We start from the raw sequence: 27,549 nt of genomic DNA on the forward strand, positions 1-27,549 counted from the left end.
CGCTGGGCTCTCAATGAGAGCGCCACTTAAACTTTCCCCTTCTCAATCAGCGCCGCACAAAGCAAGGAGCACATCGGCGGCCCGCTGATCATGTCCCTGGATACACGCCGACTCAATGCCCCCCCAGCGCCCGTCCGACCACCCCCATCAGAATGGCACCGTGTTTCGGGCCCGTATGCAAGAGAGGAGATGAATGCCAATTCCTTCGAGAAGGCCGGTTAGATGGAGCAGTTGGGCTAAAAGGGAGTTTGGTGGCTGCAGCAGCTGTCCCACTGGCTGCATCCACCCCCTTGAGACCCCCCCCCCCCGGTCTTGCTACCAAACTCAGCAGCAGGTTTCTCCCTACAGAGAGAGAGAGAAAAAAAACACGCTTCATTACGTCCTCTCTCCCCAGAGCAGCTAGGGGCCTTTCACTGCAGATAAGCCTCTTAGACATGAAGTAGCGCTCAGAGCAGCATTTGAGTGACAGCAGGAAGGTTTAGCCATTCAGTGGACAATGCTCACATTCTCTGGCTTTAATCTAGGAGGCGGACAATGATCTGTTTTTAAGGCCTCATCTCCTCTGCTTTTCCCACAGCCGTAAGTGACTGGCTCAAGCGGGAGGAAAAAGAGACAGTGCAAGCCCAAGGCTGGCCAGGACGGCGGCCGCTATCTCCAAAGGCCTCATGTTTCCGTGACAGTCCCGACTGTGGTGCGACAAGAGGGGGCGATGTGGGCGTAGAGTTGGCGTAAGGCGAAAAGCATCAATCACACGCAAGCGCACGCACACACATGCATGGGCAGACACAATCGCTCAGTGATGGTTGAGTGCACCCGTGTGATGGACAAGCAGGTGAGAAGCCTGCTGGTGATGTGGCTTAGTGCAGAGCTTTGTCATTCTTATCTACGCTGACCACTGACATCTATCCCTCCTCGACTATTGTGTGGCTTTCTATGATGTTTTTATACAAACGCTAAAGCATAGCCAACCGGGAGGAAAAAGTTAGACGGTGATATCTAAACAATATGATTTGTTTTGATTTGACGATAAAGTGTAGCCACTGTGAGGTTAGGATGTTTTGTTGACATCATCATTTATATATGATTGACTGGAAAATATTTGGCTTTATTGCTGTAGGTCTGGCGGATGCATAAAATTTAGATAATTATTAATTATTATTACATGTGCAGTGGCATCAAACTGCAGACAAATTCTTATGAATGAAAAGAGCAAGTACGCCAAGTATATTTTCATTATCAGCACTAACAAATTATACAAGCAGGGCAAAGTATTTCAATTTGCCAAAAGGACTGTGGATGTTTAGATTATTTTGGAATCGTTTCACACTTAAGACTGGTTTGTTTGGCTCACCATTATATAAACATCCAAACCTCAGCTACACACGCGTGTGTGTGTGCACGTGTGGGACTGCGTGTGAACTGGAGGCCAAGTTTTGGAATTATGCTCCTTAAATGTTTTCTTGACTTGTCAATCATATAAGAACAATATGCTTATGTAATTTGTCACTATTAGTAGACAAGTGTTAGTAACCACAACTCTCTCTTTTGCATAAAATGTTTCCTGAATGGAAATTATACTTTATTTGAAATCTCATCTGATATCTTTGAGAAAAAAAAAAAAGGAGCATATCCAAAACCAGAGAAGTACAAATTTCAGGTGTAAAAATAAATGGGTAGGAATTTGAGCCTGAACGTAAGCAAAACATGGACACAACCTCCCAAAAGCACATCTAGCATGTCCTCAGCACCTCGCCCTTTCCCTGCTTCCCTCCTTCTCCAACTTCCCTCCATTTCATCTCACACACCTCATCATTGTCCCCGACACCTCCACCCTCATATCCTCCACACACCTTTACGTCCTTCTGCAGCTCACTCACATATTAAAGTGGGCTCGTTAGTTTTTCACTGTGCACTCATACAAAAACATAATGTTGAACTAATGGCTCTCTGAAAACAATGTGTGAACATATAATAAGCCATATTTGGTTACATTGCAAGTAACATAGATATCTGTAATGCTAAATTAGCAAAACTCTATCTTGACTTTTTTCATCACACACAAAACAATTAAATAAAAAATGACTGGGCGGGAAACCCCCCCCCATAAAAATCACCTGGTACAAATTTCGGACAAGAGCATCAGCTAAGTGCCCCAAAACATTAAAATATAAATGCATATATTTAAGAAGTAATAAGACAGACATATGACAGGTTAGGAGACCCGGAGACTGATTGGGCAATTAAACGAATATACAAAAACGGATCATTTCATTACAGAGAATGAGTGACGCGGCAGCTACGGAGACAATGGCGCCCTTCACTATTCTACCGAGTGTTTACGTCCCCCGTCAGTCTACATCATCAGTGTCCCCTTGACTGCTCCCAGCTGACTCCTTGCACACACACATGACCCCCCAAGCAGAACTTGAACATGCTCATGTACTCCTGTTTTGCATTTCGTCTCATGTCAGCAATTTACCAAGTTTGCAGACTCTTATGAGTGTCTGGATTTAAGACGGAAAGAATGTTTAAGACAGAAAAGTGTCAATTGAGTGTGAAGGACAAGAATGAATCTTTGAGCTTCTGTTTGGGTAATTTATAGATTTTGATCTACTTATCAGAACATTCAACTCACTCTTTCTGATGAAACCATTTTTTTGTTCAGACTCCCTTTTAGCCTCCTTTTCTTATTTCCCTCCCCCTATGTCTGATAGCACTGCATAAAACACACCAAAAGTTTTGGCTGGAGTTGGGTAATGAGACAGACCTCTGACCTTGTCTTGATGACTTCCATACCTGTGCATGTGCAGGAAGATGTGTGGTTGTGTATATGAGCTTGTGTGTCTGCAGCTGGCGGCTGACAGCGACATGACTAATGAGGGCTCGGGACAGAAATAATAGGTGGGAATTATAACATAAAAAAAGGGTATGAGTGAAAAGAAAGAACAAGAAAAAAAATGACAGAATAATGTGCAGAAGGAGATGATGATTAGGGGCAGAAAGGGAAATTTGGAATTACAACAGTCGGGCTTGTATTTTGTAATACTCCCTTTTTAACACTTATATGAATAAAATAATTTACTTTGTCAGTCTGACCTAACATAAAAAGTTCCAATGATGGAGCAGAAGCCAGTTTTTTTAGGGTACCATGACCTGGACATCATATGTGAGTGTCTGGCAATACCAGCTTAAAAGTGTCACGCTCAAGGTCAAAGGTCATCATGTGTAGACAGAACAGAACTTCCTAATTATACATGATAAATGTAATCACACCCAGGAAGCCTTTCTAAACATTTACTGGCTTAACCTTGTCATATGAAGGAAATGGCTCACAAAATGATGTCATTGCCATTTTTGGGACTTTATTTACAATTTTTGAATCGATTGAGAATTTTGCACAAAACATCACGACAAATTGGATTGTTGATGGGACAATGACCCAGAAATTAATCCAGACGTTTTAAGGCTGCATGTTTAGCAAACGCAGAATGGTTGTTGATGAGGTTCCCCCCGGCTGTATGTTGTGATAATGATACGATCTGGCCTTGAGAGATCCCCCCAGTGAACCCTGCGCTCCTGCTGGATCAGATCAGTGCCCATAATAGCCGTGTGCAGCCAGAGGGTCTCGACCCAATGACACACACCGCGGCGCCAGGACAGAAGTCAGACAGATGGACAAATAGACAGATAGACCTTCAGACAGACATTCTGTCTCAAACTACCAATAGATACAACAATTAAGTCAGGTCTGGTCATTTTCATTGCAGTGACCCCTGACCTTTACCTCCTACGCACGTAAGTAGACAAATTACCACTGCCATTGGTTTTGCCAACAGTTTGAATGTAGGAGGACCTACTGTGAGAAGGCTGAGACAGCGGACATAAATCATACCTGTATTTGATCTGCCGGGGCTCTGGGCTGGCTGGCGATGTGACAGCTAGCGTGACCCTGAGTCCCAGAAACCCCTCGGGGCTGTAATGGGTCACTTCGTTGGCTGGGACAGATTTGCTTTCACTGTGGTATAAATCTGAGGACAATTGTGGCGTTTGCTTATTTTTTTGTATTGTCCCTCAACAATCTCAAATGAAATGGTGACTAGAATTAGGAAAGTTTATCAGCATTCTAAAATTTGAATAAACAATCTTTATTCCACGAAAAAACAAAATTACTAAGCATCTTTCAAGAAGTTCCCTACAAAGTTTCCTCTATTCTAATTACATGGTTTGGATCCAGACTTTGTTTTTCTGCTTTGCTGAGCCAGCTTTAAAACCCCAACGGTAACAAGTCTCCAGGCAAAGCAAAATCCGAATTGCATTAACACCCGAGAAGCATTTCATCAGAGGCGGCGGGGCCCGCCATCCTAGACACCTCTAATAGAGTTTCCTCTGGTTCTGGCAAAACATTTTACTTCATTGTATATACCCCTGCCTCCACAAAACTATGCTGGACTCAATAATCAAATCAGGCCAAACAAATTCCATTTGTTAAGAAGACGATCAAACGGTAGAGCGCACACAACAATTATATTAGCGTCATTCAGCATAGCGCTGCTTGTGTTTTACCGGAGTAGCACCGACGAGGAGGAAAAACCGTGTTGGGAAATTTAAAGTGACTCCTCAACTAATGTTTTGTGATCCACAGTGCATTTGGGGATGATCAAAAACTCTGCACATTTACGAATAAATATAAAAGCTCAGAGCTGAGGATTGCAAGATTCTTTTTTTTTTTATACAGTCAATTGAAACAAAATTGTGCCGCATGCCAAATCCAATATGAAATAATTTATTTGGAATGAACGATTACATACAGTACAGCCATTGCTAGCTAAATTTGAGACAGGAGGACAAAGGCCTACCAAATCCAGCAGATGGTGTTGTTTGTCTTCCTTTAAATTTTTATCTCAAAAACAGAACAGTGATACTGTGAAGAAAAAAAAAATGCAACCGTTAAATGTATCCATTCATCCCTTCAAACATCCTCACCTTCATTTCTGTTGTCATATTCTTGAATAAACCTAACTTAAAATTAACTCTGCAGTAAGTTAATGTTCCAATGAAGTTTGTCACCAGGGAATACATACTTCAGAAAAACAAATTGAAATATTTGGCAATGAGAAAAGGAGATATTCCCTTGTTTCTTGTTTTTAAAACAAACATAGAGTGGGATAACTGTGATGAAGCGGTGTGTGAATGTGATGAGGGCTGAGAAAAAGACAAACCAACAGCCTGACTGCCTGACAGACACGCCGAAAGGCAGAGATTCGACTTTAGGGACTATTATTCTGATTCATATAGACAAGATGGGGTCAAAGGGCATCCTTCCTAGAATGACTCATCATCACTCAGTGGCCTTCATGATGGGATCGCCTCAAAAATATGCAATGTATTTGTGTTCATCTGAATCTGTGAGAGATAGCACAGGATAAACGAGTATGTCTGCTATTTTTGGCCTCTCGGGAGAAAAGAGAGACCTCTCGGTTGTTTTACCAGCGCTCAGGCCAAAGACTGTCACCCACCGTGTCAATTTGTTCTTTCATCAACATTTGCAAAAAGACTCAGAGGAACAACGTCAGTGGGAAGGTGAAAATAACATTTGCAGGGGGAAAAAAATATGATTCATGTTTGAAAATGTATGGAATCATGGCTGCTCAAGAAAGATTGTTTTCCTTTCTTGGGGTTGGGTAAATATAAAATGGACAACTCGTACGAAGTAGTACCACAGAACTGTTTTTATGTTTTCTTGGCCTTTATCACAACTACTACCGACTCTATAATGTGAAATTCAAAAAAAGTGTCAAAGCATTCAATGGTTCCATTGTGTCTCCATTAGTTTCTTCTTTAGGACAAGTTCTGTATTATATGAACATAATTTTTTTTGCACTGTCTCATTAAATATGGGTCATTCTTATATCATATAGCAAAAATGGAAAAAAGGCCTTTAAGTCACAATTGGATAAAATAAAAAATGTAAAAAATATTTTTAAAAAAAAGTAAAAAATATTAAAAAGCAAAAGACAAGTGTAAAAAAATATTAAATAAAAAATAAAGTAACAATAACAAATATTCAAATACATTTTTTGTACAAATGTCTTTACCATTATTAATCAAAGTATATGAAAATAACCCAATAAAAAATGTTCTAAGTCACTCACACCACAGGCTAATAACTGCCCCCCCCTCCCGTCGCTGAATGGCCTTCCTGCCAATGCTACCATACTTTTTTCCTACTTCACATTTCATCCCGAGCTCCACTGCTTCTCCAACATCTATCTTTTCCAACCCTTGGATTCTTCTTTATACTTTCCCGTCCCGCCTATGCATCTTTTGTCACTGATTGTTGATGCGACTGGCTGCTTCCGAGGCCGGAGAATGATCTGCCATGCTAACCAGCCGGCTGCACCACTCGACCTCTTTTAGATTGAACTGTCAGATGTCAGCGATTAATGGTTGGGTAGAAAGAAAGTCATACCTGCAATACCCCATCGCAAGCAAACGCCACACCTTGGAGCTAATTATAGCACCACCACGTAACTATTTGTATCTTGAATGTGTATATTCCCAAGATGTACGTATTTTATACTGCATGTGTGAAATCCAAAATTCCATGAGAAGATGGATACATATTGCATGTGTAGGCCATGCTTTTATGGGTGCAGATAAATCTTTTCTTATACATGTATTAGAACCTCTGAAGGTTCACATTCATTTTGGCCATAGTCGCTGATGGATAGGCTGTGGTCAGAGTCTCGGGTGCATTGAGCAAAAGAGAAAAAGTACGGCAGAGGAAAAGTCGACAATTAAAATGTGAAATATTAATGAGCACGGGAAGAAATTTAAAGTTGCGGAATTTAAAGGGCTCACCACTTTTGCAGAGCTTGGCCTTTATTTTGATTAACTTTTGACGTTCCATCATTTTAGTAAAGGGTAATATTTCTTCAGATTTTGTAACATGCATTATCAGCATCTACCTACAAGAGTAAACAAAACAAAAGATAAGACATGTTCAGGAATGGATGGCCTTGGTGGAGATCTGAGCTCCACTGCGTGTAATTCAAGCTTCATTCAGTACTTACTCAACATTGACGGCTGAATTAGTTCTTACAGTAACTCCTAATCCTTCACTAACTCTCTGCTTGCAAGACAGCCAGCGGGCCTAAAAAGCGAACATGTTCTAAAATGAGATGAGAGGTCTGTTTGGTCTGGTCTCACTGTGTCTGTCTGTTGGACCGAGTGCAGTCGACCGACATGGCCATCTTGTGTTGTACTTGGCTGGTCTGTCTGCTAACTGTCAGCGCGGTATCTCCTTACACTGACGAATGTGAAGTTTCCAGACCTTTCCCAAAGCTTTCATTCCCTTGTTCCAGCGTCTCATCTTGAGCAATGGTCAAGAAAACAAGAGGCCCTCCACTTGCTCGTGTAGCCTCCCTCATGGGGAGTGCCAATTTAGAGACCAACGTTGAGACTAAATTTAAAAATTTTCCCTAAGTTGGGGGTCGGTGAAAGAGATGCAGACAAAACAGTACGCGGGAACGACAGATGAGAAATACAAGAAATGTGGTGAGCGAGAAAGAGCAACAAACGGAGAAAAGGAGATAGAGGCAGAATAATCCTCTGAACGTGAATATCAGCGCAGTCGGGGTTTGGCGGCGTGTGTGAAACGGAGATAAAATCGATTAGCTTGTCCACTGACCCAGTGAGCGGTGAGAGCCCCCCCATTGCCCTGGTCCTGCCACAGACCTGACAAAGACATCCCGGGCCTCAACCCCAAGGGGTCTCTTCTGGATACTGAGGTGAACAAAGTGGTGCCCTCCTGTCAAACTAAAGCCCTCAGGCTCCAGCAAAACAACAAACTGTGCTGCAATGCTTCACTGCTCCCTGATTCCACAGGAGACAGCAAATATGTAGTTGACTGATGAAAGAGGATACAGACCCACCATATACTTCATTCATGTTTCTTATATTTTGCCCGACCCCCTCCGTCCCCCCGTATAGCTGAATAAGGTAAACCAAATATAGAAACACCCTCCATTGGGATGCAGAGCAGTAAACAACAAGCATAATATTGAGAAATGATTTATCCTGACCACAAAAAAAACTCAGCAGTATTATATTTGTAAAGACAGAAATTTTATACACATTAATAAAGGTATTTAAATTTCACTTACATATTTTTGGGCAATTTTTTGGCTTGAGGTGACCAAGGATATCTCATAATCCCCGAATGGTTTAGATAATACTTATAACAATATATGCAAAAATCAGAAAGCACCCAAAGTCTGGCCTGGCACTTAGTGTTCCAAGCATATTTTGTGGGGCAGTGCCCCCCCACCCCCTCGAGCTCCGCCACTGCGGAAGAGACAAATGCTGATGCTGATACAAAACAAGAAAGACGGAAATAAATAAGACAGAGAGCCTGACCGGCCACCCGACACATGGACAATCCCCTTTTCACCAAATAATTTTTTCCCATGCAATTATCAAATTTTGCCTAAACTTATACACAGCTGGATATTATTTTTAAGATTAATGGGGGGAATTATTTGATATATCAGATTCAACTGTGACAACATTTGTCAGGCTTCTTTAGAAAGCGTTGGCCCGACAAACTTCCCCACCTGTTGACAGGACCTGAAACCTTTCGCTATCTTTTTATCGCCTTGTTTTCCTCATGATTTCCTCGGTAAGATCACTGAGTAAGGAGGACCTCTTTGATTTCTGGCTCATGAAGTGCACATGACCCGTCGGGTCACCGAGTGGAAAGAAATGGATGTGTCACGGCTACGCTTCGCTCCTTGTTAGAATAATATTTCGATGGTGCTTTTAGGATGCTAAGACTAATCAAAACAGGACATCCTGAGGAGGGCCCTGCTCACCAGCCGCTTTATGTTTTTTTGTTTGTGGACGAGCGACAATCCCAGGAAGCTGCGAGAAGGGTTCATCAAAGCTCTGAGTGGGGGGCCCTGGCTTCAGATTCGCTGGAATGCGGTGTGGAAAGGAATCTCTACTGTCCTATTGTTCCCTTGTTTCCTCGGTCTCATCACATGCCGACACGTCCAGTTCACTTACAGGTAAGAAGCGCTAATCAGCCTTGCATTCCTTTCTTCGGCCAGATCCTTTCCTCTGCTGTGACCTTGGTTGACCAATAACACGTTTACATGAGTGCAAACCGGCATCATCAAAAGAGACTCCTTAAAGGCAACAATTAGGGTCTTCTTTTAAAAGAAAAAAAAAAAGATTTCTGATGATGAGTTGTGCATGAGCCACAAACTTTAATTTAATTTTACAAAAACTGTCATCTACAGGTTTTATCATTTAATATTACTCTGAAAATGTGTTTGCTTTCCCACGCTGGACTTCTTCTCCCATCTGCAACTGAGTAAATAAACATCCCAAGAAAGACAGCATTTCCCACTGCAACTATTCGTATTTCAATGTCTGCCAGGCAGTCACTATCACATCCCATCAGGTGCATGCATATGCTTCAGCCCAGTCCAGATGTCAACAGGAAGGCCCGAGCTTTGATCAAACCTCCTCCCCCTCATCGCTCCTGTCTTGAAAGGGTGAGAGGTCACTTCTTAATGAGTTTTGTGAGTAGATTGGCCATGTCACTACTGAAAGGTGTACAGTAATCACACAAACACATGGATGCACTCACTGCAGTCAGCTACTAATGTGACAGCACATCTCGATGCCCCCGTTTGGTCCCTCTTAATCAAAGCCGACTATCTCCCACTCCTACTCTCGCGTATTTTAGGCTTCAGGCCAGGAAGATCGAAACTGGGGAGATCCCCAAGCAGGACTGGAACATGCTGTTATCACCACGTTAGTAAAGCAATTGTTGGATAATTCCTGTTTATGGGAATGTTCCCTTTCCAGTGAATAATGAGGAAAGGGTCCATTCTTTCTGTCAACTCTCAATGAACGGAATGAAATACTTGGCAAGATCCGCAGGCAAACGCGTGCTACTTAATTAAACAAACAAAACAATAGGAATGTTTCTCTAACTTGGTGATGGCATCTGAGCTCTGGTATTATTATTTTTTTACACTTGTTAGGGTCACGGTTCAGTCTAAGAGTTTAATACAAGAGAGTGAATTAATTCATGAATGGAGATTTGTGCTTTTACCACCTTCTCCAATTGATTTATGTATAAAATGTTCCAACAATATAAGAGAGGGCTAACTTCACACTACTCATTAATGAACTCAGCAGACTGCAACATCAGCACTCTTTTGATATTAAAACTCCTCAAACGGATGTCAGGGAAACATTTCAAATCAAGAAAAATGCCATATATTTGTCTCGTAGCAATCTGTGATGAGGAAAATGGTTGCACGTCAAGTGTTTGATGACTTATCTTTAGTGCTGATAATGACTTCAGCCTTGGCACCGTATTAGGTTAAACTGGGAGTGCAGACAGGCTGCAAGCTTTTTTTGTATGAACTCCCTATCTTTAACTCGGCGACCTTTAGGAGGGACACGAAAGCATAATCGCCTTCTTTTTATTTCGAAGGAGTAACGCTCACTCATTGTTCTATGCTGGTACGATTTCCCAAATGATAAACACACATTGGTTCCCAGGCTTGACATGTCGCTACATTACACCCCTCCCATCATCCTTCCCTTGGTGTTCCCACACTGCCTTGTCTGGGTTGTTGAAAATGACCCCCCCCCCCCCTCTCCCCCAAACAACAACAAAAACATACCAATTTAACGTATAGACTAATGTAGGACACTTCTGATAAATGCAATCTACAGTTGCTGTGGGCCCTTTCCTTCTAGCCCAAGAGAAAGACTAAGAGGGCCAAAAGTTGCCCTTGAGAGTTGACTTGGACAAGGAGCTCCATTCAAACGGGACACGGTTGCGTAAACAACCCCCTAACCTTTTTACTTCCCTGTTGATACACTGAAATGACTCATTAACATCAGATTTCTGCAAGAAGTGAGAATGAAACCCAAAGGACATGTCAGACAGGCGGGGTGATGATGGATGACACATTCAGACATTTATACAATACGGGACTGTCAGGGAAGGGGTTGTTTTTCAATGTTCTTAATATTTCTTGGACTAACATACTAAAACAAAAATAAGAGTAACAGTTGGCGGTGCACCTTCAGCTGTTTAATTGACGGAGCAAAGTGCCAGACAAAATGAAAACACTTGCAAGGAAAAGATGCTGAGTTGTAAACAGCTAACCTGGTTGACTCCAGATCCTCAGGCCACGCCCCTTTAAGGCACACATCAACAAACAAACATGCAAGTGTGACTTTCTAATACATTTGATTTTGCCATTCTCTCTATTGTGTTTGTATAATTATTTTTTGCGCTACTGTGCTATATTTTTGCTATTTTCTACAAACTCACCTAACAAATATTTTTAAGTCAGGGTTCTACTATTTGAAACACTGTGGCAGCCTGCCACTGAACTTTCGAGGCAAGCCCTGGACGTGCTAAGTAGCAAGGAAAGAAGAACAATTATTTGCTGCATGACAAATTACTTGCATATATCAAGTTTTAAAGTAACTAACATAATGTACAGGACGCAGTGATTGTTGACCCGCCATTACTTGAGCAGTTAGAGAACAATGAGCATTTAGAATTTGGCACCAGGCAGAACACACACATGCGCGCGCGCTCGCACAGACGCACGCACGCAAGCACGCATGCACACTCGCACGACGCGCGCACGCACGCACACGACTCCACGATGGCACACGAGCGCAGCCTGTTAAATGAGCACTCTATTTCACTTCCGTGGCGCAGACCTGCTCCCCCCACCCTCACCTTTTAAATGGGCCCATCTATTAACCATTTTAATGAGGGAGATGCACGGCCCATTGCACAACGCGAGCAGGACGACGCACTTGTGAGCCAAACTGAAAGACAGACCTTTCTCTTTATTCCAAACACTCAAAAAACTGACCACCGCTGTGAGCATCTGATCAAACGCCCACATTCCTGAAGATGTGCGTGTGTTGAAACGGATGTAATGCAAATAAATTTAATTGGAGTTGCAACTTGTTGCCATTCACTGCGGTCAAAACATGACGTCATGAGAGTCATTCAGTATCCAAACCACCCGTTAATTAATATGCAGTGTATTTACCGGGATGTACATGTTGGCATTCAAATCTGGGAAGTGGACCTTTAACAGGGTCTCCTACCAAGCTACTTTCTCCATCTACCCAAGTCCACAAGTCACTGCGGGGTGCGGCCTGCAGATTTTGGCTATATTTAATTGGAAACCTAAGGCGCGTTTTTGTGGCGCACCACATTCCATCTGGACGCGCGCACTCATCAGTCAGCCTCCATCAATCTCTCTTACGTTTACCACCTCCTCCGTTAAACACACAACCATACATGGCCGTTTTAACACACACACACTGAACGCATTTACCAGCAGAGCCCTTATGAGAGGTCTGGGAATTTAAATATTCACTGTTGACACTGCGCAGACCTGGCTATAGGGGCCACTGCGGGCCCGCTCCTCTGGGGATGCACAACATTCTCCCTTTGTGATTGCTGAGAATGTAAATCTCGTAAATTAGTCGCCTTTAAATCTAAGCAGACGTTTCCCAAAAGAGCTCGTGGCTGAAACTATATTACATGAGCAATTTATTTCTGACGCCACTTTGTGACTCTGTTTAATATTTTGTATAGTGCGTATTATGAAAATGTCTGATAATAAATATGTGAGAAGCTGCAAAAAGAAATGTCTGACATTTGTTGCAAATTGATGATATTGTTTATTTATTTTAAAAAGTTAAATATATTTTGTCTATGATTTGTTGGATTCGAAATTATAATTTAGCTTTAATTCCTTTGGGTGTGCACATTCGTTTGAAAATGTAGTTGTTTTTTCAGGAGAAAAAAATACATGTGTATTTGTGTTATTTGAACCCAGTGACTTTAAACAAACAACAATTTAAAAAATCACGATAGCTACCATAAATGTTAAGGCCTTGAGAATGTATAGTAAAATGTAAAATCAAATGTTACATTGAAAATTATTAATTTTTGATCAAATTAAAAACTTGGGGGAGGGGGAAATCAATGAGGATTTATTTAAGTCGTGCAATGCAAAAATATCACTATCCATCATAAAACGTACTGCATAAATTATTTCCCGGCTATTTTGTGGTAGTAATTAATAGCTTTCATGTCAGGAAGTTTCAAATCATAACTATTGAATTGTATCGAATTATTGTCATTTCATAACGTATTCAAAACGTGGGTTCTAAACAAGTCCAGTCAGAGAGGCCAAAAGTAAACAACACTACCGCGCAACTATAAAGACATTAAGTTTGCCATTTTAACTCGGTTATACAATTCAACATTATTCACGGATAAGACCACGAAACCGTTCACATGCAAGATCCGAAGTTGTTACAAAATCATTTACCATGTATAAGGGACTCAAAAAAACAACGAAAATAAAAATCTTCTTATTTATTTTTGCCATGCAACCACGCAGCTCCCAAATCTTGCGAAGTGACCTGCAACCGAACGCAGCACTGTGCACCAGTGTGCGTCAATGGCTCTGCCCACGCACGGGGGATTTTTCACCTCCACTGGGTTACACGAGAGCGCCCACTACATGCAGCCAGGACTTGCAAAGTTCCTCCATCGCTTCTCGCTCAACTTTTTACAACAGACTTCGTGCGTGACAGCGTTCCAATTTTGGACTCGTGGATTTTTAATCCCGCGATAACCCAGTTTATGATTTAATAGATGCCCGAGCGTCTCTCGGGAATAAATTAAATTTCAAGTGCAGATATTGATAACAACGGAGATCAGATGTTTTAAAAGTAGAAAAAAAGGGATGTTACACCTACTTGTGGCCAGTTTCCGTGCCCTGCCTTTGGATCTCATGGTGCCAGTCTCTCGGTGTGGGTTTGTTTGAATTTTTTTTCTCCGATCCCCTTTTCTTCTTTTTTCCCGTTTTCCCCTCTCAACTGTGCGCTTTTTTTTCTCGATCCCAGACACGCTATCTCTCCAGCATTGTCAATCCGGACACCTTCGCACATGCGCACAAGCCTCCGAGGTCTGCCGGCTGCACGTGCCAGACAAACTTTTGGTCCGATTGATCACTTTAGAGATGACCTGACGTATCGTGGATGGGCTGTGTCAACTTTTTTTCTCCCTCACACAGCCACGGAGATTTGCACGCTGTAAAAAATGTCACGTTGTTGCTCCTGCTTTAAGGTTTCATGAACCCGACAGTGGGCATCTCTACTATATTTTCTTCAGCGTAATGAATTGCGTTCTTCTGTGCAAATAGGCATTATAAATTAAGACAATGTCTTTTGTTGTCCGTGTTTTTTTTTCTTTTTTCATGCACGGCTGCAGCCAACCGCTCTCTCGAGTGGGCTGACCCTTTCAAAAGTCACATTAATCACGCTCCATTATGGTTTAGTTATTAAAGATTGCAAACATTTAATTATGCAATAACACAGAGCGGGAGAGTTTTTGTGTTGGAAATTTTATTGTGACGATCATAAATTCCACTTTGGGGCGCTTCGGTTGAAAATCTTGAACCACTTATCTGTGGGTAATTATGAAAGATGGTTTCACCTGAGTTAACTCTAGAAAAAAAATAAACGACATATTTATATTTGTTATTTAAACAATTCAGGAGCGTGTTCCTGCATGTCTCCAACAGCAAAGGTAAGTGACAATTGATTAGCTCTGAACAACCTTTAAAATACTCACATGATTGTGAACTGCATCAACTTGGAACCGATAAGCAAAACAAAAAATAAATGCTGACAAAACAAAAACATCCCCAAAGCCTTAAAAGCTCCCTTTAGCGTTAATAAAACATGAATGCCCTTATTTTGACGACAGTCCCAACTGAAACAAATGTTTCTTTTATTGCACCTGAAATAAGCGTGATCGGATTGTAACTGGAATAAGCGCAAATAAAAAATAAAATGGACATTTAAATAAACATTTTAATAGATTATTGGCATAGTATTTGAGAGCGCTTTAAACAGAAAAATATTCGTCTAGGCGAGTAAACACATTTGTTCTCATCGTCTTTTGAGAGTATTTTATTATTGTATGTATAGAAGCGAAACTCCCCACTCCTTTTCAAATGTGTTAATTATAGAGTCGAGTGCGTCAAGGGAGAAATTAACTCAAGTTTAGTTTGAGAGTTGGACTGTAACTTCTCCCAAAATCAATTTTACGAGAAAATATGTGTGCCACTATAATTCTAACAGTGTATGGTGCACACTTATATTATTTGTATGTATTATTCATTTTAAAAATACTGGCAAATACGTTAAGCCCATTGCTTGCTGACGCACGAAAAACTTTTGAGTCAATGCTGCTTCAGTATCCTTATTTACATATTGGTACAATTATGCAGTGGACACTTTGTAATAACCCTATTAAACAACAGAGGGGGCCCTTGGCCTTGCAGAAGCAGCTCAAAGTTTTTAAATGTGCACTTATTGAAGAATGTCAAACCGCAAAGACAAAGTTGTCGACATGCTTTAGACTATACTACCCTCTAGTGGATGTTTTGTGTAATGTTTGTGGAACCTTAAGATAAAAACCGCGGTCGGTAATGTACGATCCAAGTTGCGCGTTGCAAAAATTCAATATACGTTTGAGGTTTTCTACTGCTACCAACCTTTTTCTATTGTCTTATAGGCGCGATGCACGTTTAAAGAACATAAAATTTAGAACAATTACAAAACTACTAAGTAAAAGGCATGAAATATTGTATGCTGTATTGAAAATACATTTGGGAGTATTGATGTTTTTTTAATTGAATGGGGAAAAAAAGAGCTTGAGGATAATTTCTCAGAGGGCGAAAGGACTGGTTCTGAACAACCACAAGGTTTCTATCAACCACCTACCCAATTATTTTTTCATTACCTGTCTGCAACCCACCCATTGATTATAATCAATGCCTGACCCAAAATTTGCTTCAGACAAACCAGCAGCGAATCATTACAATAAAAGAAGCATTTATTAAAAATGTAGCATTTGTTATGTGTAAGTGAAATGTATCAGCACGCGCGCAAGCAAGCACACACACGTATTAAACTCATCCCCATCAATCTAGCTGATGCTCCTGTTGCATCAGCTCTGTGATCTCCGAGACGTCCGAGACAAGAAATCAATAGGACAGTCGATCAGCTTTATTTACCTTCGTTTCCAGCTTTATTTACCTTCGTTTCCAGTAACAGAGGAAAGCAAAAATCCTACCTAAATTCCCGGTTATTCGCCAGTTAATAAATAGATCCTACAAATTGATGAGCTACTTCCTGCACAAGTAGCTCAGTCTCACGTAATCATGATTAATAAATACAAACATGCCCCTAAAGTCATCTTCTTAATGAAGCTATTCATTGCGTTTTACTCATTGCATTACAACACAAAACATTTGTCACCGTTTTTGATGGATACAATAATGGTCTCTATGTATGGTTGCAAATGATCAATATTTGTAAATTTTCTGGATTGGCTGTGACAGACGCTCGTGTGCTTGATGACGTCTGTAACGAGGCCAGTTCAACACGGTCCACGTTTTTTGTTTTTCTCCACCTCAGGAGCCAGCATCTTAGTCCCTGATTCTTTTATTGTATCTCTTTTTTCCCTGCAAAAAAAGCAAATGATTTTATATCATATCAAGCGGGGTCAATGTTTCATTCCAGCCTAGAGTCACACTTACATAGTTGTGGCGACAGGACCAGTCCGGATGCTGTTGAGCGTGAAGTCTTCTCTCTTCCTCAGCTTGCTCATAGTACTTGGCCTTCTCTTTATCGGGAAGCAAATGCCACTGCAGTTAAATAAATAATACATTTAGAGGGAAGCACAGAAAGAAATGTCAAAGAGGGATACTTTCCACTCATGCTGAGATCAACAATCAGAACAAATGTAAGCATTTGTTCGCACTTACCATCTTTCCTAAAGTCTCGTTAATAACAGCTATATTCGTTGAGGACGACTTGGCCTTGACTGCTTGTCTATGTTCTTTCGAGAACAACATGAAGGCATTTAGAGGCTTCTTAACATATGTTTGCTCTGTAACTTGGTCCCCCACTTTTTTAGGTTTCTTCCTGAAATACAGATTTGGAGTGTCAGTCATCTGACATGAAGAATACTTATGATTTTAGACAAATGCAAAATTCTCAATAGGTGGACCTCTTTTGGGTGGGTCACGTATTTTTCGATTTTTCAGATGTGCACTGAGGCTTACTAAGATCCCACATGGATCATAGAATATTGGGTAAGCGTCAAAAATTTGTTCAGCCGGTATGTCAAACTCATTTGGAATTGCATTTTAATAAATGTGTCATGTTGACATTTAAAAAAAAAAAAAAAGGCTTAATTGTTTACGTCTATAAAATAAGTGGTGATTTTGCAGAAATAGAAAGATGCATGTTTCACTATACGGGCTTGTAAATGTTTATTTGTTAAACTAACTCATGGTACAAAAATGCATTGAAATTCATTTATAAAAATAGCTTTTTTATTTCCTACTATTGTTTGTAAAATGCTCTTACTTTATCTTGGGAATGTTGGCAGGAAGGGGAGCAGCAATGTTAGGAGGAGCTGTAACTTTGTATAAAAGCTCCCCATTCCTAAACAAAGACATAGCCACAGAGATCAATTAAACATTTGTCTAAAGTCGCACGGACCATTTCAATACTGCTCGCTACTTACAGTAATCCAACAGGACGCATATTCATTCCATTAGGGAGCAGCACCTCTGGTACAAAATTGGTCTGAAAGTGCAACAGATAAGACATGAACGTACATATAAAAATAAGTCAGTTAAGTCCTTGTAAAATATGTTTTCTAAATATGTATTGTCAAAATGTAAACTACCGTTCATAATTTTGGGGTCACTTACAAATATCTATTTTTAAAATAAAATCACTATATTTTCAATGGGGTTAACATTAATCAGGAATACACTATGTATTGTTAATGTGGTAAATGACTATTCAAGCTGCAAACATCTACATAGGTGTGAAAAGGTCCATTTCCTGCAACCATCCCTCCAGTGTTCTAATCGTCCAATGTTTTTGTTAATTGTGTTAGAAGACTAATGCATGATTAGAAAACCCTTTATGCAATTATGTCACTTTTCATGGAATACATTTAATTGTCTGGGTGACCCCAAACTTATTAACGGTAGTGTATAATTGTCACGACACTGCTTATAAGTGGAACATATGCACTCAAATTCCTTCACGCAGAACACTACTTGCTTCTTGGATGTTAGCAAGACATTACTTTTAGCTGTAGTTATTGAACCTCAAACAAGTCGTCTGCCTTGCATACACGAGCCACCATTTTCAGTGAACATGAATCACGTCCTAAGCAACAGTTCTGCCATTGACAGCAGCTGAACCCTAATCTGCAGTTCATTCATTGAACGTGTCATGAATCACTCACATGCCTTGACAGACTCCCTTGGTTGTGTGTTGCCCACACAAGTTAACAATTGTCTCTTTTCCTCTCATTGTGTGTAGTTTGTTAAGATGATGAGGATGGAGCGTATATGTGTCTGTTGTTGAAGAGTATCCCCCACGAGTAGTCAACGTCGGAATGACTCAAGGTGAATGAATCACGAGTCATATTCACTTCTGTGTCAACTTGTAACCCCCAAGTCCGCTGGGTTAGGCAAAATGCAACTACAGGTATTCTCACTGTCGTAAATGAATTGCAAACGCACCACACATGTTCTCAAATCACTGCACTGGTTACCTGTCAAAACAGGAATTGATTTCCAAATCTCCTCTTGGTTTTATAAAGCTTTACATGCTAAATCTGACATTCTCATCAATTATGCTCCACAAAGAACGTTTCGATCAAGTGACAGTTGCTGTCTAATCATTTATTAAGGCTATTCTTCTTTCTTAGAAACATTAGGCAATGGAGGTAGCGGTCTCCGCCAGTACCCATGGCATTTATTTCAAACAGCCTGACGACATCCGTGACCACTTTCAGAAACTTAAAAATTTTCCTCTTCACATCTGGTTTTGAGTGAATCATATGTACGTGTGATTTATGCTCACGTGTGTCCCGGACATGTACGGAGATGAGTATGTGATTGCCTTCTTTCTGTTTTGTATTTGAAAAGGTCTTTACAATTATGTCATATATTTGAATTGCTTTTGGATATTTAATGCACGTTGAGTCTGCCTTGTGCATTAAGCGCATATCTTAAAAAGATTGATTAGATTGACTGATTCATTGATTGATTCATTGTGTGTGATTGTGTTCTCCACCAATCAACGTCTTGTTAGCTTACCTGGCCATGTATATGGGAAAGTGTCTCAATAGTCTGTGGAAGCGGCTGGAGATTCTGGTGAGTCATTGGTACAAAGTGCATGCTGGGAGCAGCCATCACCGGAGTTGGCTGCATATAACTGTTTTGTATGGGAACAAAGCCATTATAGTCCCTGTGCTGGCTGCTTACTGCCTGAGGGTTGGTATTGTACCTTGGCCCATCAGGTCGTGACGGTTGAGCAGCATTTTGAGGAAGACATTTTGACGTGAAACCAGGCATTTCCATATCCCTGTGAAATCAAAATATGCACTCCCTTGTTAAAAGCTCCTTTGACATTCACTTGAAGTTGCGAATGGATTGTGATAATCCTACAATTTTCACTTTTGACATGTTAAGCACGGATGAATGAAACTCATATTTATGTGTAATTTGTTGACTGACAATAATTTACATGGACGTCTCGGTGCAATCAAATCGCAACATGTACCATTTGTTGTGTCACTAAGAACGGCTTGGATGTCATTCAAAAAGGCTTCTTTAGCGCCATCACAGACATTGCTGGCACATCTTATTCTTTCACATCTATCATAACGTCTTTATTGTAGACAGTTTGGCCCTACTATACCACTGTCCTAAAAAAAAATCCATATTGCCTATCACAGACATTGCTGGCACATCTTATTCTTTCACATCTATCGTAACGTCTTTACTGTAGACAGTTTGGCCCTACTATACCACTGTCCTAAAAAAAAAAATCCATATTGCCTACTAACTGTCAGTATTTAGGCCACTTGCCATAAAACGACCAATATAGTATTGTCAAAGTATTATCAGATGGAATCAAATCATTTAGATTCAATTGTTCAAATACTGTGACACTGCAATGAATAAACAAGCTAAAATAAAAACAAGCCATCACAGTTGAGCTACGTTGTAAACTGGAAATAGTCAACATCTAAGGCAGGTAAGTCTTAATGCAAACATTGCAACTCTGTAATGTTTTCTGCTTTTTAAAATGATTTCTTCTATTGAAATGTTCCCAAATCTGCAACAGGGGGATATCTTTTATATCCTTTGATCATAATTATCATATCAAATCGACTTTCACAGCAAAAATATCAAATTATAGTTTGTGCATGAGCTCTGAAATATAATCACTAACTTAACACCTACCTCAGATGAGATTGTAATAATGAAACTGGCTGATGTATAAATATAGCATTAAAAGCAACATTTTATTTTACTTTGATATAGAGATATGCTTTTGATGATCAGATAATGTTTTGCTGGAAGCAAAGCTAATCTTAACCACTTTGCCAACACACATGACCTCTCCCCCAAATGTTCCATTCAAAATGATTCTTGTTATTTCAAACCGTTGGGTAATCACTGACATTTATGACATTTAGTGGTTTGTTTTAGTTTTGCTTTATTGTTTCAGATAATTGCCAACATTAAGACTATTACAGGAATTCAGTAATGAGGGAACTATTTGGAGATGATAAACTCAAGACTTTTAAATGAGAAATTTAAACTGCATTGATAAACATCTGTCACATTTGACACATTTCAAAGTATAATTACTGATAATGAGTTAAAGCATTCATGTCATCCATTTAATACGTGGACTGAATTCTCAATTAATTGTATAATGGCTTATGAATGTTAACAGTACTTACTCAAGTAGTTCCCAGTAAATGTTTGGTACGTTATTTCAACTGTCAGATGAGCTTGTCTTTTTTGCCTCCAAATCCATCTGCTGTTGTGTTGCAGAGGCTCTCCCTGGAATGGCCACTGATATCCAACACTGTCAAACTCAGACTGCCGTCAAAGACTTCAAAGCAGTGATCGCCTTTCGAGTGTGCACTTGGTGTACTTTGAGACATCATGCACATGATGCTACAATTCTTTACATAAGTATGATGTGCCACTTTCAAATCTTTTTTTTTGTTGTTGGCTGGGGTCAAAAGGTTGCTTGCAACTGGTAAACTGGGGATGGTTGGATTCATTTGGTATTAAATCTCAGGCATTGTTCTCATTTAGATGCCAGGAGAGACAGATAGTTGTTTTTCCCACGATTGAAAATAATTCTGTGACTCAATTAAAATATCTCGGAGAGTCTTTGGTGGGAATGTACAAAAGCTAAAGCATTAAAGCCTGCTTATCTTTCACCTTAGGTGAAATGAGTCGGACTTGATTGGTTCTGTCTCGACAGGTTGCCTGGACGATCGGTTTTGACTATGCAAGCAACCTAGAGAGTGAAATGCAAGATGAGCAGGAAGAGTAGCAGAAATTTTTACTTGTGAAGATAGCATAGCGTGATCACCTGAGCATGTGGTACATTAAGCATAAATGCTTTTGATGAGCGTAGTGTTACAATCCGTTCAGAAATAATGGTTGCAGTCCAAAATGTAATTGTGAGGAGTCCGCACATTGTAGTACATCATGTTCTGTCTGATTTGTTTGTTGTTGCTGTTCTGTTTCTCACTTGTGCTTTGTCTTTTGTCCTTTAGGTGGGGCAGTGAGCTTTCATTCCCCTCTGTTCTTCTTCTTTGTGCTCTGGATTGATATATCTACTGTGATCTGTGCAGGGAACAGTGCGACATTCAGGTACAAAAACTTCCAGCTGATTGGTCGATGCAGCATTTTGTGTCTGTAAGCCTACCCAGATTTTTGTTTTGACCAATCACACACAAAAACAGGACGCAACACTTTGTTTTGTCAGTGTCACAAACTCTGAAGATGAAAAAGGCCTTTGCAACTGAAAACACAACCAATGACTTTGCTTTGCACTTTAACTGGCTGTGCAAATGCAGTGAAAAATCGGAAATAGCGTCTGCGACACGATGTTTGAAAAAGTAGGGCACACACTCTCAGCTGCTTTCGTCGTGCATGATTTTACAAATAGATCCTCACTAAATCGTTTTGAAGTACTCGGTGGCGCAGGGACTCATCTGTTCTTTGTTCCTGTGCCCACCAAACAGATTTGTGGTGTTGTGTTTTAGCTTTTTTTTTTTTTTTGTGGATTCCTTTTGATATGGATGAGGTTGCGCAATGGATCAATGCACAAAAAATTAATTTCTTGCAAGATTAATAGTCATGTCCGTTTGCAAATATAGTTAATCCAGTGAATGACATGCAAAATTGTTGCATGTGAATAAAACAGCCATTAGTCTGGAAACTTTGTGAATAAATCATTTAATGTGATTTGTCAATATATAAATTAATACTATTGTAGCAAGCCTTTTTTCATACAAAAATAAAACTTTGGTTTCTACAATTTATGGCTGATAAGTTATCACTATACATCAACGGTCTATGATTAAACAGCAAAAATACTTTACAAGCATAAAAAAAATAATGTGAGTGAGGTACTTGCTGCAACAATCTTGCATTTACGGTGGAGTTTTTTGTTCTGAAGAGAACTGTTCAGTTGTTGAATCCACTGACAAGGAAGCAGGGCTGTCTTCATCCTCACTGTCTACCGCTCCTGGTTCTTCCTGAAGTTCAGACGTCGATGTTGCTGCAAGTATTAAATATTCAGGGAACACATTAAATAGAAAACAGAAAAGGTTCACTATGACAGTACATAAAGTATTTTGATTACACCTTCAATAAATGCACATTGGCATTTTGACATATTTCTTATCCCATCAATTTGATGTCATCCTTTAGCATAGCAAACTCCTTTTGTATATTCTCTTGGCAGATCAGTCACATTTAATTACATAATAAATATTTCCTTACCCTGCACACTGCCTGTGGTTAAGTCCCGAATTCTTTTATTGTACCTTTTTTTGCCCTATATTTGGTGAGAAAAACACATGTAAGTCTATAAACAATGTTGATGTATGCAAATGAGTCAAACCCACGTAGTTGTGACGACAGGACCAGTCTGGATGCTGTTGAGAGTGCAGTCGCTTCTCTTTTTCAGCTAGCTCGTAGAACTTGGCTTTTTCCTCCTCTGGTAGCAAATGCCACTGTGTTGAACACATTTAGCAATTAACACATAATTCCAGCATAACCCATACGGCCACATCTGAGTATGACATGTATTAACTCTACAGTCATACAAACAAATGAATACATTTTAAGTCCATTTAAATCAGGGGTGCCTAATATTCCCAAGCGAAGGGACTGAACTATCTGAGGACAGGATAACAGTAACCAGGAGCAGGAAGCTTAAGGGAACGCCACAACCAAATAACTAAAGAGGGTGAGGCAGATGACAAATGGTTAGCTGAACGGCAAGAATAAGATCCAGTCCATTAACACCTCCTATATGCGCCCTGCCACTGGAAGAAATGCAAGCTACTGATATAGAGACAAGAAAGCTCCTTGCGATGCATGGAGGGTTCCACCCTAAGTCCAGCATCCTGAGGAGCGGAAAGAGACAGGCTGCAGACTAGTGAGAGTCGGGCACTATCCAGGAAGACACAACATGATGGCCACCAGGGATGATCTGCTTAGTGATTGCCTCAGGCAAGAGAAGCCCAAAAAGAAGAAGGAGCAAGATGGACAGTCATGGAAAGACAAGCCCCTGCATTGCAAGTAGCAAATTAAAGTGACTGATATCGAGAAGAAAACAAACCAGAGTCTAAAAATTCTGGTAGAGGACCTGACCTTTAAGGAGATACCGCTGATATGGACGATTTTATACAAAGTATGTTCGCGTAGCTAGATCATTTTGGGTTGGGCATTTAAAAAGTAGCTTCGAAGGCAAAAAAAGTGTGGCCACCCCTGATTTAAATGCTAAATCTTATTACTATTTCAAGAACATAGAATATTTGTGTAACACTTACCATCTTTCCTAAGGTTTCATTTATAACAGCAATATTGGTTGAGGCAGACCTGTCCTTCACCGCTTGCCGATGTTCTTTTGAGAACAACATGAAGGCATTTAATGGCTTTTTGACGTATGTTTGCTCTGTGTATTGGTCGTCTACTTTTTTTGGTTTCTTCCTAAAAGAGAACATACCAATTTCAGTTTGTGATGTCATTATGAGAAAAGGTCAGGATGTTCTACTTCCACAAATACAACCTAAGCCTTTTAATAGTTTTTTTTTTTTTTTTTAAACGTGGCCTTTTTCAAACAGCGCCATTGTTTTTCTGTCATTCTATAATGTAAAGTAACACACAAAGCTGGCCATTGTTTTCCTCTCATTCTGTAGGCCCTACGGTGTCAAACTCGTTTTTTCCGCGGGCCGCATTGTCGTCATAGCTTCTTTCGGAGTGCCATTATGACTGTCAACCCAAATAAATGTATGAGCACCTCATATTATATACAGTAAAAGCTACAAAACAAACTGACAACTCGTTTTCAAATCAGACGAGTAAAAACCGGTCAAATATTAAAAATAAAGATATTTTTAAAAGTGAAGACAATTTGCAATTCTAGTAATGACACGAAATCGATGCACAATTTGTCTTCGCGGGCCAGATAAAACTATATGGCGGGCCGTATCTGGCCCCCGGGCCTTGAGTTTGACACCTGTAATATTAAAAACAAAATTTTCTTTTTTGGAAAAGACATTTGCACCAAGCAGTAAAACAACAAATGTAAATGCAAGATCTTACTTTGGCTTGGTGACGGTGGGCGGCGGAGGAGCAGTAAAGTTCGCAGTTGTGACTTTGTACAACAGCTCTCCATTCCTTCACAAATTCACAAAATAGGCATGTTTAGTTACAATATTTCAGTCGTGGGAATGTAAATCTGCATTACTTACAGTAATCCAACAGGACACATTTTCATGCCATTAGGCAACATAACCTCTGGTACAAAATTCGTCTAGAAACATACGGAAAGAAATGCAACTGTTTTAATGGAACAATAACAAAACTGTAAGTGGGATAATTTTCCTTCCTCTATCCAAATCTCTCAAAACTGCGTAATTTTACCTGTCCAGGAATGTGTGGACGAGTCTCAATGTTCTGTGGAAGAGGTTGAATATTCTGATGGCTCATTGGCACAAAATGCATGCTTGGCGGAGCCATTAATGGATTTGGCTGCAGAAAACTGTTCTGTAGAGGTACATAACTATTTTGGATGGGAATAAAGCTATTAAAACCTCTGCTCGGGCCTACTGGCCGAGGGTTTGTGTTGTAAACTTGGGTAGCAGTTCGAGATGGTAGAGCGTTGTTTGGAGGTAAACGGTTGGAGGTAAAACCTGACATGTCCTTGTCGCTGTAAGAAAAAAAAAAAAAAAAAAACCCCAATTTGTTATATACAATTAAAAGCTTTAGATCATTCATACACAGTGCTTGTGTGATATTTTAGCAGTTATAAAATTTATTCCAACACCTGAAGACAATGCCAGGGATTATTTGGCTCTTGTGACACATATTGAGAGGGAGACGATTTTCTGTTGGCAATAACACACAATAATATCATCATTTATATTGTGGTTGACTGAATTAATGTTTGTTTGAGATGATTCAATTCATTATTATGTCAGCAAATGTTAATATTACATACCAGTGAATTGGGTAAGCTGACAAATCGAACAATTTGTTCTATTGAGAACTATTGTTATTCATTGATTCACTCATTTATTTATTTATTTATTTTTTTTTTTATTTATTTGAATAGGAATGATGAACATCAGTATAAAAACAAATTCATGCCAGATTATAGCGACAAAGCTAGTTTTCATCCGTAGTCCCAAGCCAGTACATAAGAAAATACTGGCAATATTTCTTGAGGTACTTACTCAGGTCATTCCCAATGATACGTACCTTGCTTATATATATTGACAAGATGGTGATGGACTTTTACTTTCCTGGACTTGTATTGTTCGTATGACTTGTTTAACGTTTGGTTGCACTCTGTATCACACATTGTAGAGCACGCTGTACATTCAACACACGCTGACACAGCTGTGATGTCAGAGACATCAAAACAGATTTGGTCTTTTATGTGACTTTTGGGATGCTTTAGGGCATCACCTTGCACGATGATGAATTTGACGCATCACTTTACATGATTATGTGAATGATCATACACAACTTTGCATGATGATTTACATGATGCAGAACATGGTGCTTCAGTTTTGGGAGTTCCCTGAAACAGTGAGGGCCTCCTCCAGCAATAAGGCTTGACAGCTTGTTGCTTTATTACTCAGTCTTTCTAAAAGATTGGATTGTTAAAAAAAAGGATCCTTGGTCTGCAGAGGAGTTTCATTTCTATGCTGATAACTTAAGCTTAATTTCCACGTAAGTTTTAACGTTCCATATCAAAATAGCCAACACTAGCACATTTAAAATCAGTAAATATTTGTATACCAAGGACCACCTATACATGCTAATTAACCTAAATCAAGGTGAGTGGATGTGGATGATACCAAACCCTTCTTCTCTGCCATGTGTCTCTTCAAAATAGCTTCTGTGTAATTTATATTTGGTTCTTCAACCATTTTACCACTAGGAGTCACTACAGTCACATCTATTGTATTTGTGGGGCCAGAATCAGGACACGGAGAGTTTTGCTTATTTTTGCAGATGCAGGAGAAGTGAAGGAACCATCAAGGACCTCTTACCTGGTCAATCCCAAGAAGACTTGCAATTAAGACAGAAAAACGTATCGTACAGTGTTTTGATCGTATGAAAGGGTTCAGTGAACATTAGGTGAGAGTTCTTAAGAGTTTAGCTTTCCCGGTTGCTCAGAAATTGAAGATTCTATTCATCTCACAGAGTATAATCAATAAATGATTGTCCAAGTCAACAGTTGAGGATTGCTTTTCATTGCTTTATCCAGGCCTCAGAGGCAAAGAAGAGTAATCACAGATGAGCCAGACAGGCGCTTTGTTGGGTTGTTCTTCGGATGTGTTTTGCCTCTGCATGTCCGGGCTGAGACGGTATTGGCATTTCTCTGGAGGTGGTCAGAAATCGGAAATAATAGGCAACTGTTTGTTTTTTTTCCCTTCCTAAATAGATGATGCAAATGAAACTGAGCAAAATTTCTCAAGCCATCAACCATTTGTATATAAAGTGATTTCTTTTATTTTTTTCAGGAATTAAAAAACTTAAAAATACACTGCTCCATAGTATTCCGCACAAATTTTAAGACATTTTGTAGGTCGTGAAAAATTTAAAATACTAATTATTTGAACTTGCACCATTAGGAAGTCATATTTGCAATAATCAAAGCTATTTAAATAAAAAAAAAACATCCTAACAGCTCAAGTTAGATACCAGGTTGCCAATTCTTTCATTTTTGTGGATTCGCGACTTGATTTTGTTGGCAGTACATGAGAAAAGCCTCCAAGAGTTTGAACTTAAACTGCCTGAAAAA

General features: G+C 39.9%; 3 protein-coding genes and 2 long non-coding RNA genes across 10 annotated transcripts in view; 2 read left to right on the plus strand and 3 right to left on the minus strand.

Annotated features, from left to right (window-relative positions):
• The window catches only part of mecom (MDS1 and EVI1 complex locus), a 94,696-nt gene extending 80,726 nt beyond the window's left edge, over positions 1-13,970 (minus strand). Inside the window, exon 1 of one of the 2 annotated variants that reach the window (XM_088380177.1) lies at positions 13,837-13,970. In XM_088380177.1, the coding sequence (XP_088236303.1) occupies positions 13,837-13,873 (37 nt within the window). In that variant the 5' untranslated portion in view covers positions 13,874-13,970. The remainder of the gene's footprint in view (positions 1-13,836) is intronic. The other variant, XM_088380180.1, reaches the window with a different exon arrangement.
• A 542-nt stretch (positions 13,971-14,512) lies between these two features.
• Positions 14,513-23,190, plus strand: LOC148395305 (uncharacterized). Its single transcript, XR_015859322.1, has 3 exons — positions 14,513-14,668; positions 21,033-21,176; positions 21,773-23,190. It is a non-coding gene; the product is annotated as an uncharacterized LOC148395305 (long non-coding RNA).
• LOC148395306 (transcription factor 7-like) lies at positions 16,150-21,105 on the minus strand. Of its 2 annotated transcripts, XM_088380195.1 has the most exons (8): positions 20,939-21,105; positions 19,471-19,548; positions 19,281-19,398; positions 17,684-17,745; positions 17,524-17,601; positions 16,917-17,076; positions 16,689-16,796; positions 16,150-16,613 (listed from the first exon to the last, which is right to left on the minus strand). In XM_088380195.1, the coding sequence occupies exons 2-8, from the start codon at positions 19,542-19,544 to the stop codon at positions 16,578-16,580; spliced, it is 636 nt and encodes a 211-aa protein (XP_088236321.1). In that variant the 5' UTR covers positions 19,545-19,548; positions 20,939-21,105; the 3' UTR covers positions 16,150-16,577. The 2 variants fall into 2 exon arrangements, with proteins under 2 accessions (XP_088236321.1, XP_088236320.1); XM_088380194.1 differs by having other exon boundaries at positions 19,281-19,548.
• Positions 22,442-26,121, minus strand: LOC148395307 (uncharacterized). Of its 3 annotated transcripts, none has more exons than XM_088380188.1 (9): positions 25,995-26,101; positions 25,561-25,621; positions 25,158-25,443; positions 24,986-25,047; positions 24,837-24,911; positions 24,062-24,221; positions 23,132-23,239; positions 23,007-23,061; positions 22,442-22,782 (listed from the first exon to the last, which is right to left on the minus strand). In XM_088380188.1, the coding sequence occupies exons 1-9, from the start codon at positions 26,095-26,097 to the stop codon at positions 22,655-22,657; spliced, it is 1,038 nt and encodes a 345-aa protein (XP_088236314.1). In that variant the 5' UTR covers positions 26,098-26,101; the 3' UTR covers positions 22,442-22,654. The 3 variants fall into 3 exon arrangements, with proteins under 3 accessions (XP_088236314.1, XP_088236315.1, XP_088236316.1); XM_088380189.1 differs by having other exon boundaries at positions 25,970-26,032; XM_088380190.1 differs by lacking the exon at positions 25,561-25,621 and having other exon boundaries at positions 25,995-26,121.
• On the plus strand, positions 25,901-27,279 carry LOC148395308 (uncharacterized). 2 transcript variants are annotated; one of them, XR_015859324.1, is made up of 3 exons: positions 26,090-26,471; positions 26,757-26,882; positions 27,013-27,279. It is a non-coding gene; the product is annotated as an uncharacterized LOC148395308 (long non-coding RNA). The 2 variants fall into 2 exon arrangements; XR_015859323.1 differs by lacking the exon at positions 27,013-27,279 and having other exon boundaries at positions 25,901-26,471; positions 26,757-26,981.
• The last annotated feature ends 270 nt before the right edge of the window (positions 27,280-27,549 follow it).

Source organism: Syngnathus floridae, chromosome 7, assembly GCF_059516105.1.
Source record: "Syngnathus floridae isolate MCC-2025c chromosome 7, RoL_Sflo_1.0, whole genome shotgun sequence".
In the NCBI taxonomy this organism is placed as follows: Eukaryota; Metazoa; Chordata; class Actinopteri; order Syngnathiformes; family Syngnathidae; genus Syngnathus; species Syngnathus floridae.

Bases quoted from the DNA above. Each gene is read 5' to 3' on its own strand.
- LOC148395306 (XM_088380194.1), bottom strand. From the start codon at position 19,544: ATGGAAATGCCTGGTTTCACGTCAAAATGTCTTCCTCAAAATGCTGCT. The intron at 17,746-19,280 runs GTAAGCTAACAA...TTGCACTTTCAG, and splicing joins TTTCCCATATACATGGCCAG to ACCAATTTTGTACCAGAGGT. The intron at 16,797-16,916 runs GTAAGTGCGAAC...ATTTAACTGCAG, and splicing joins ACGAGACTTTAGGAAAGATG to TGGCATTTGCTTCCCGATAA.
- LOC148395307 (XM_088380188.1), bottom strand. From the start codon at position 26,097: ATGTGTGATACAGAGTGCAACCAAACGTTAAACAAGTCATACGAACAA. The intron at 25,048-25,157 runs GTAAAATTACGC...GTATGTTTCTAG, and splicing joins GTCCACACATTCCTGGACAG to ACGAATTTTGTACCAGAGGT. The intron at 22,783-23,006 runs GTAAGGAAATAT...TAATACTTGCAG, and splicing joins AACCACAGGCAGTGTGCAGG to CAACATCGACGTCTGAACTT.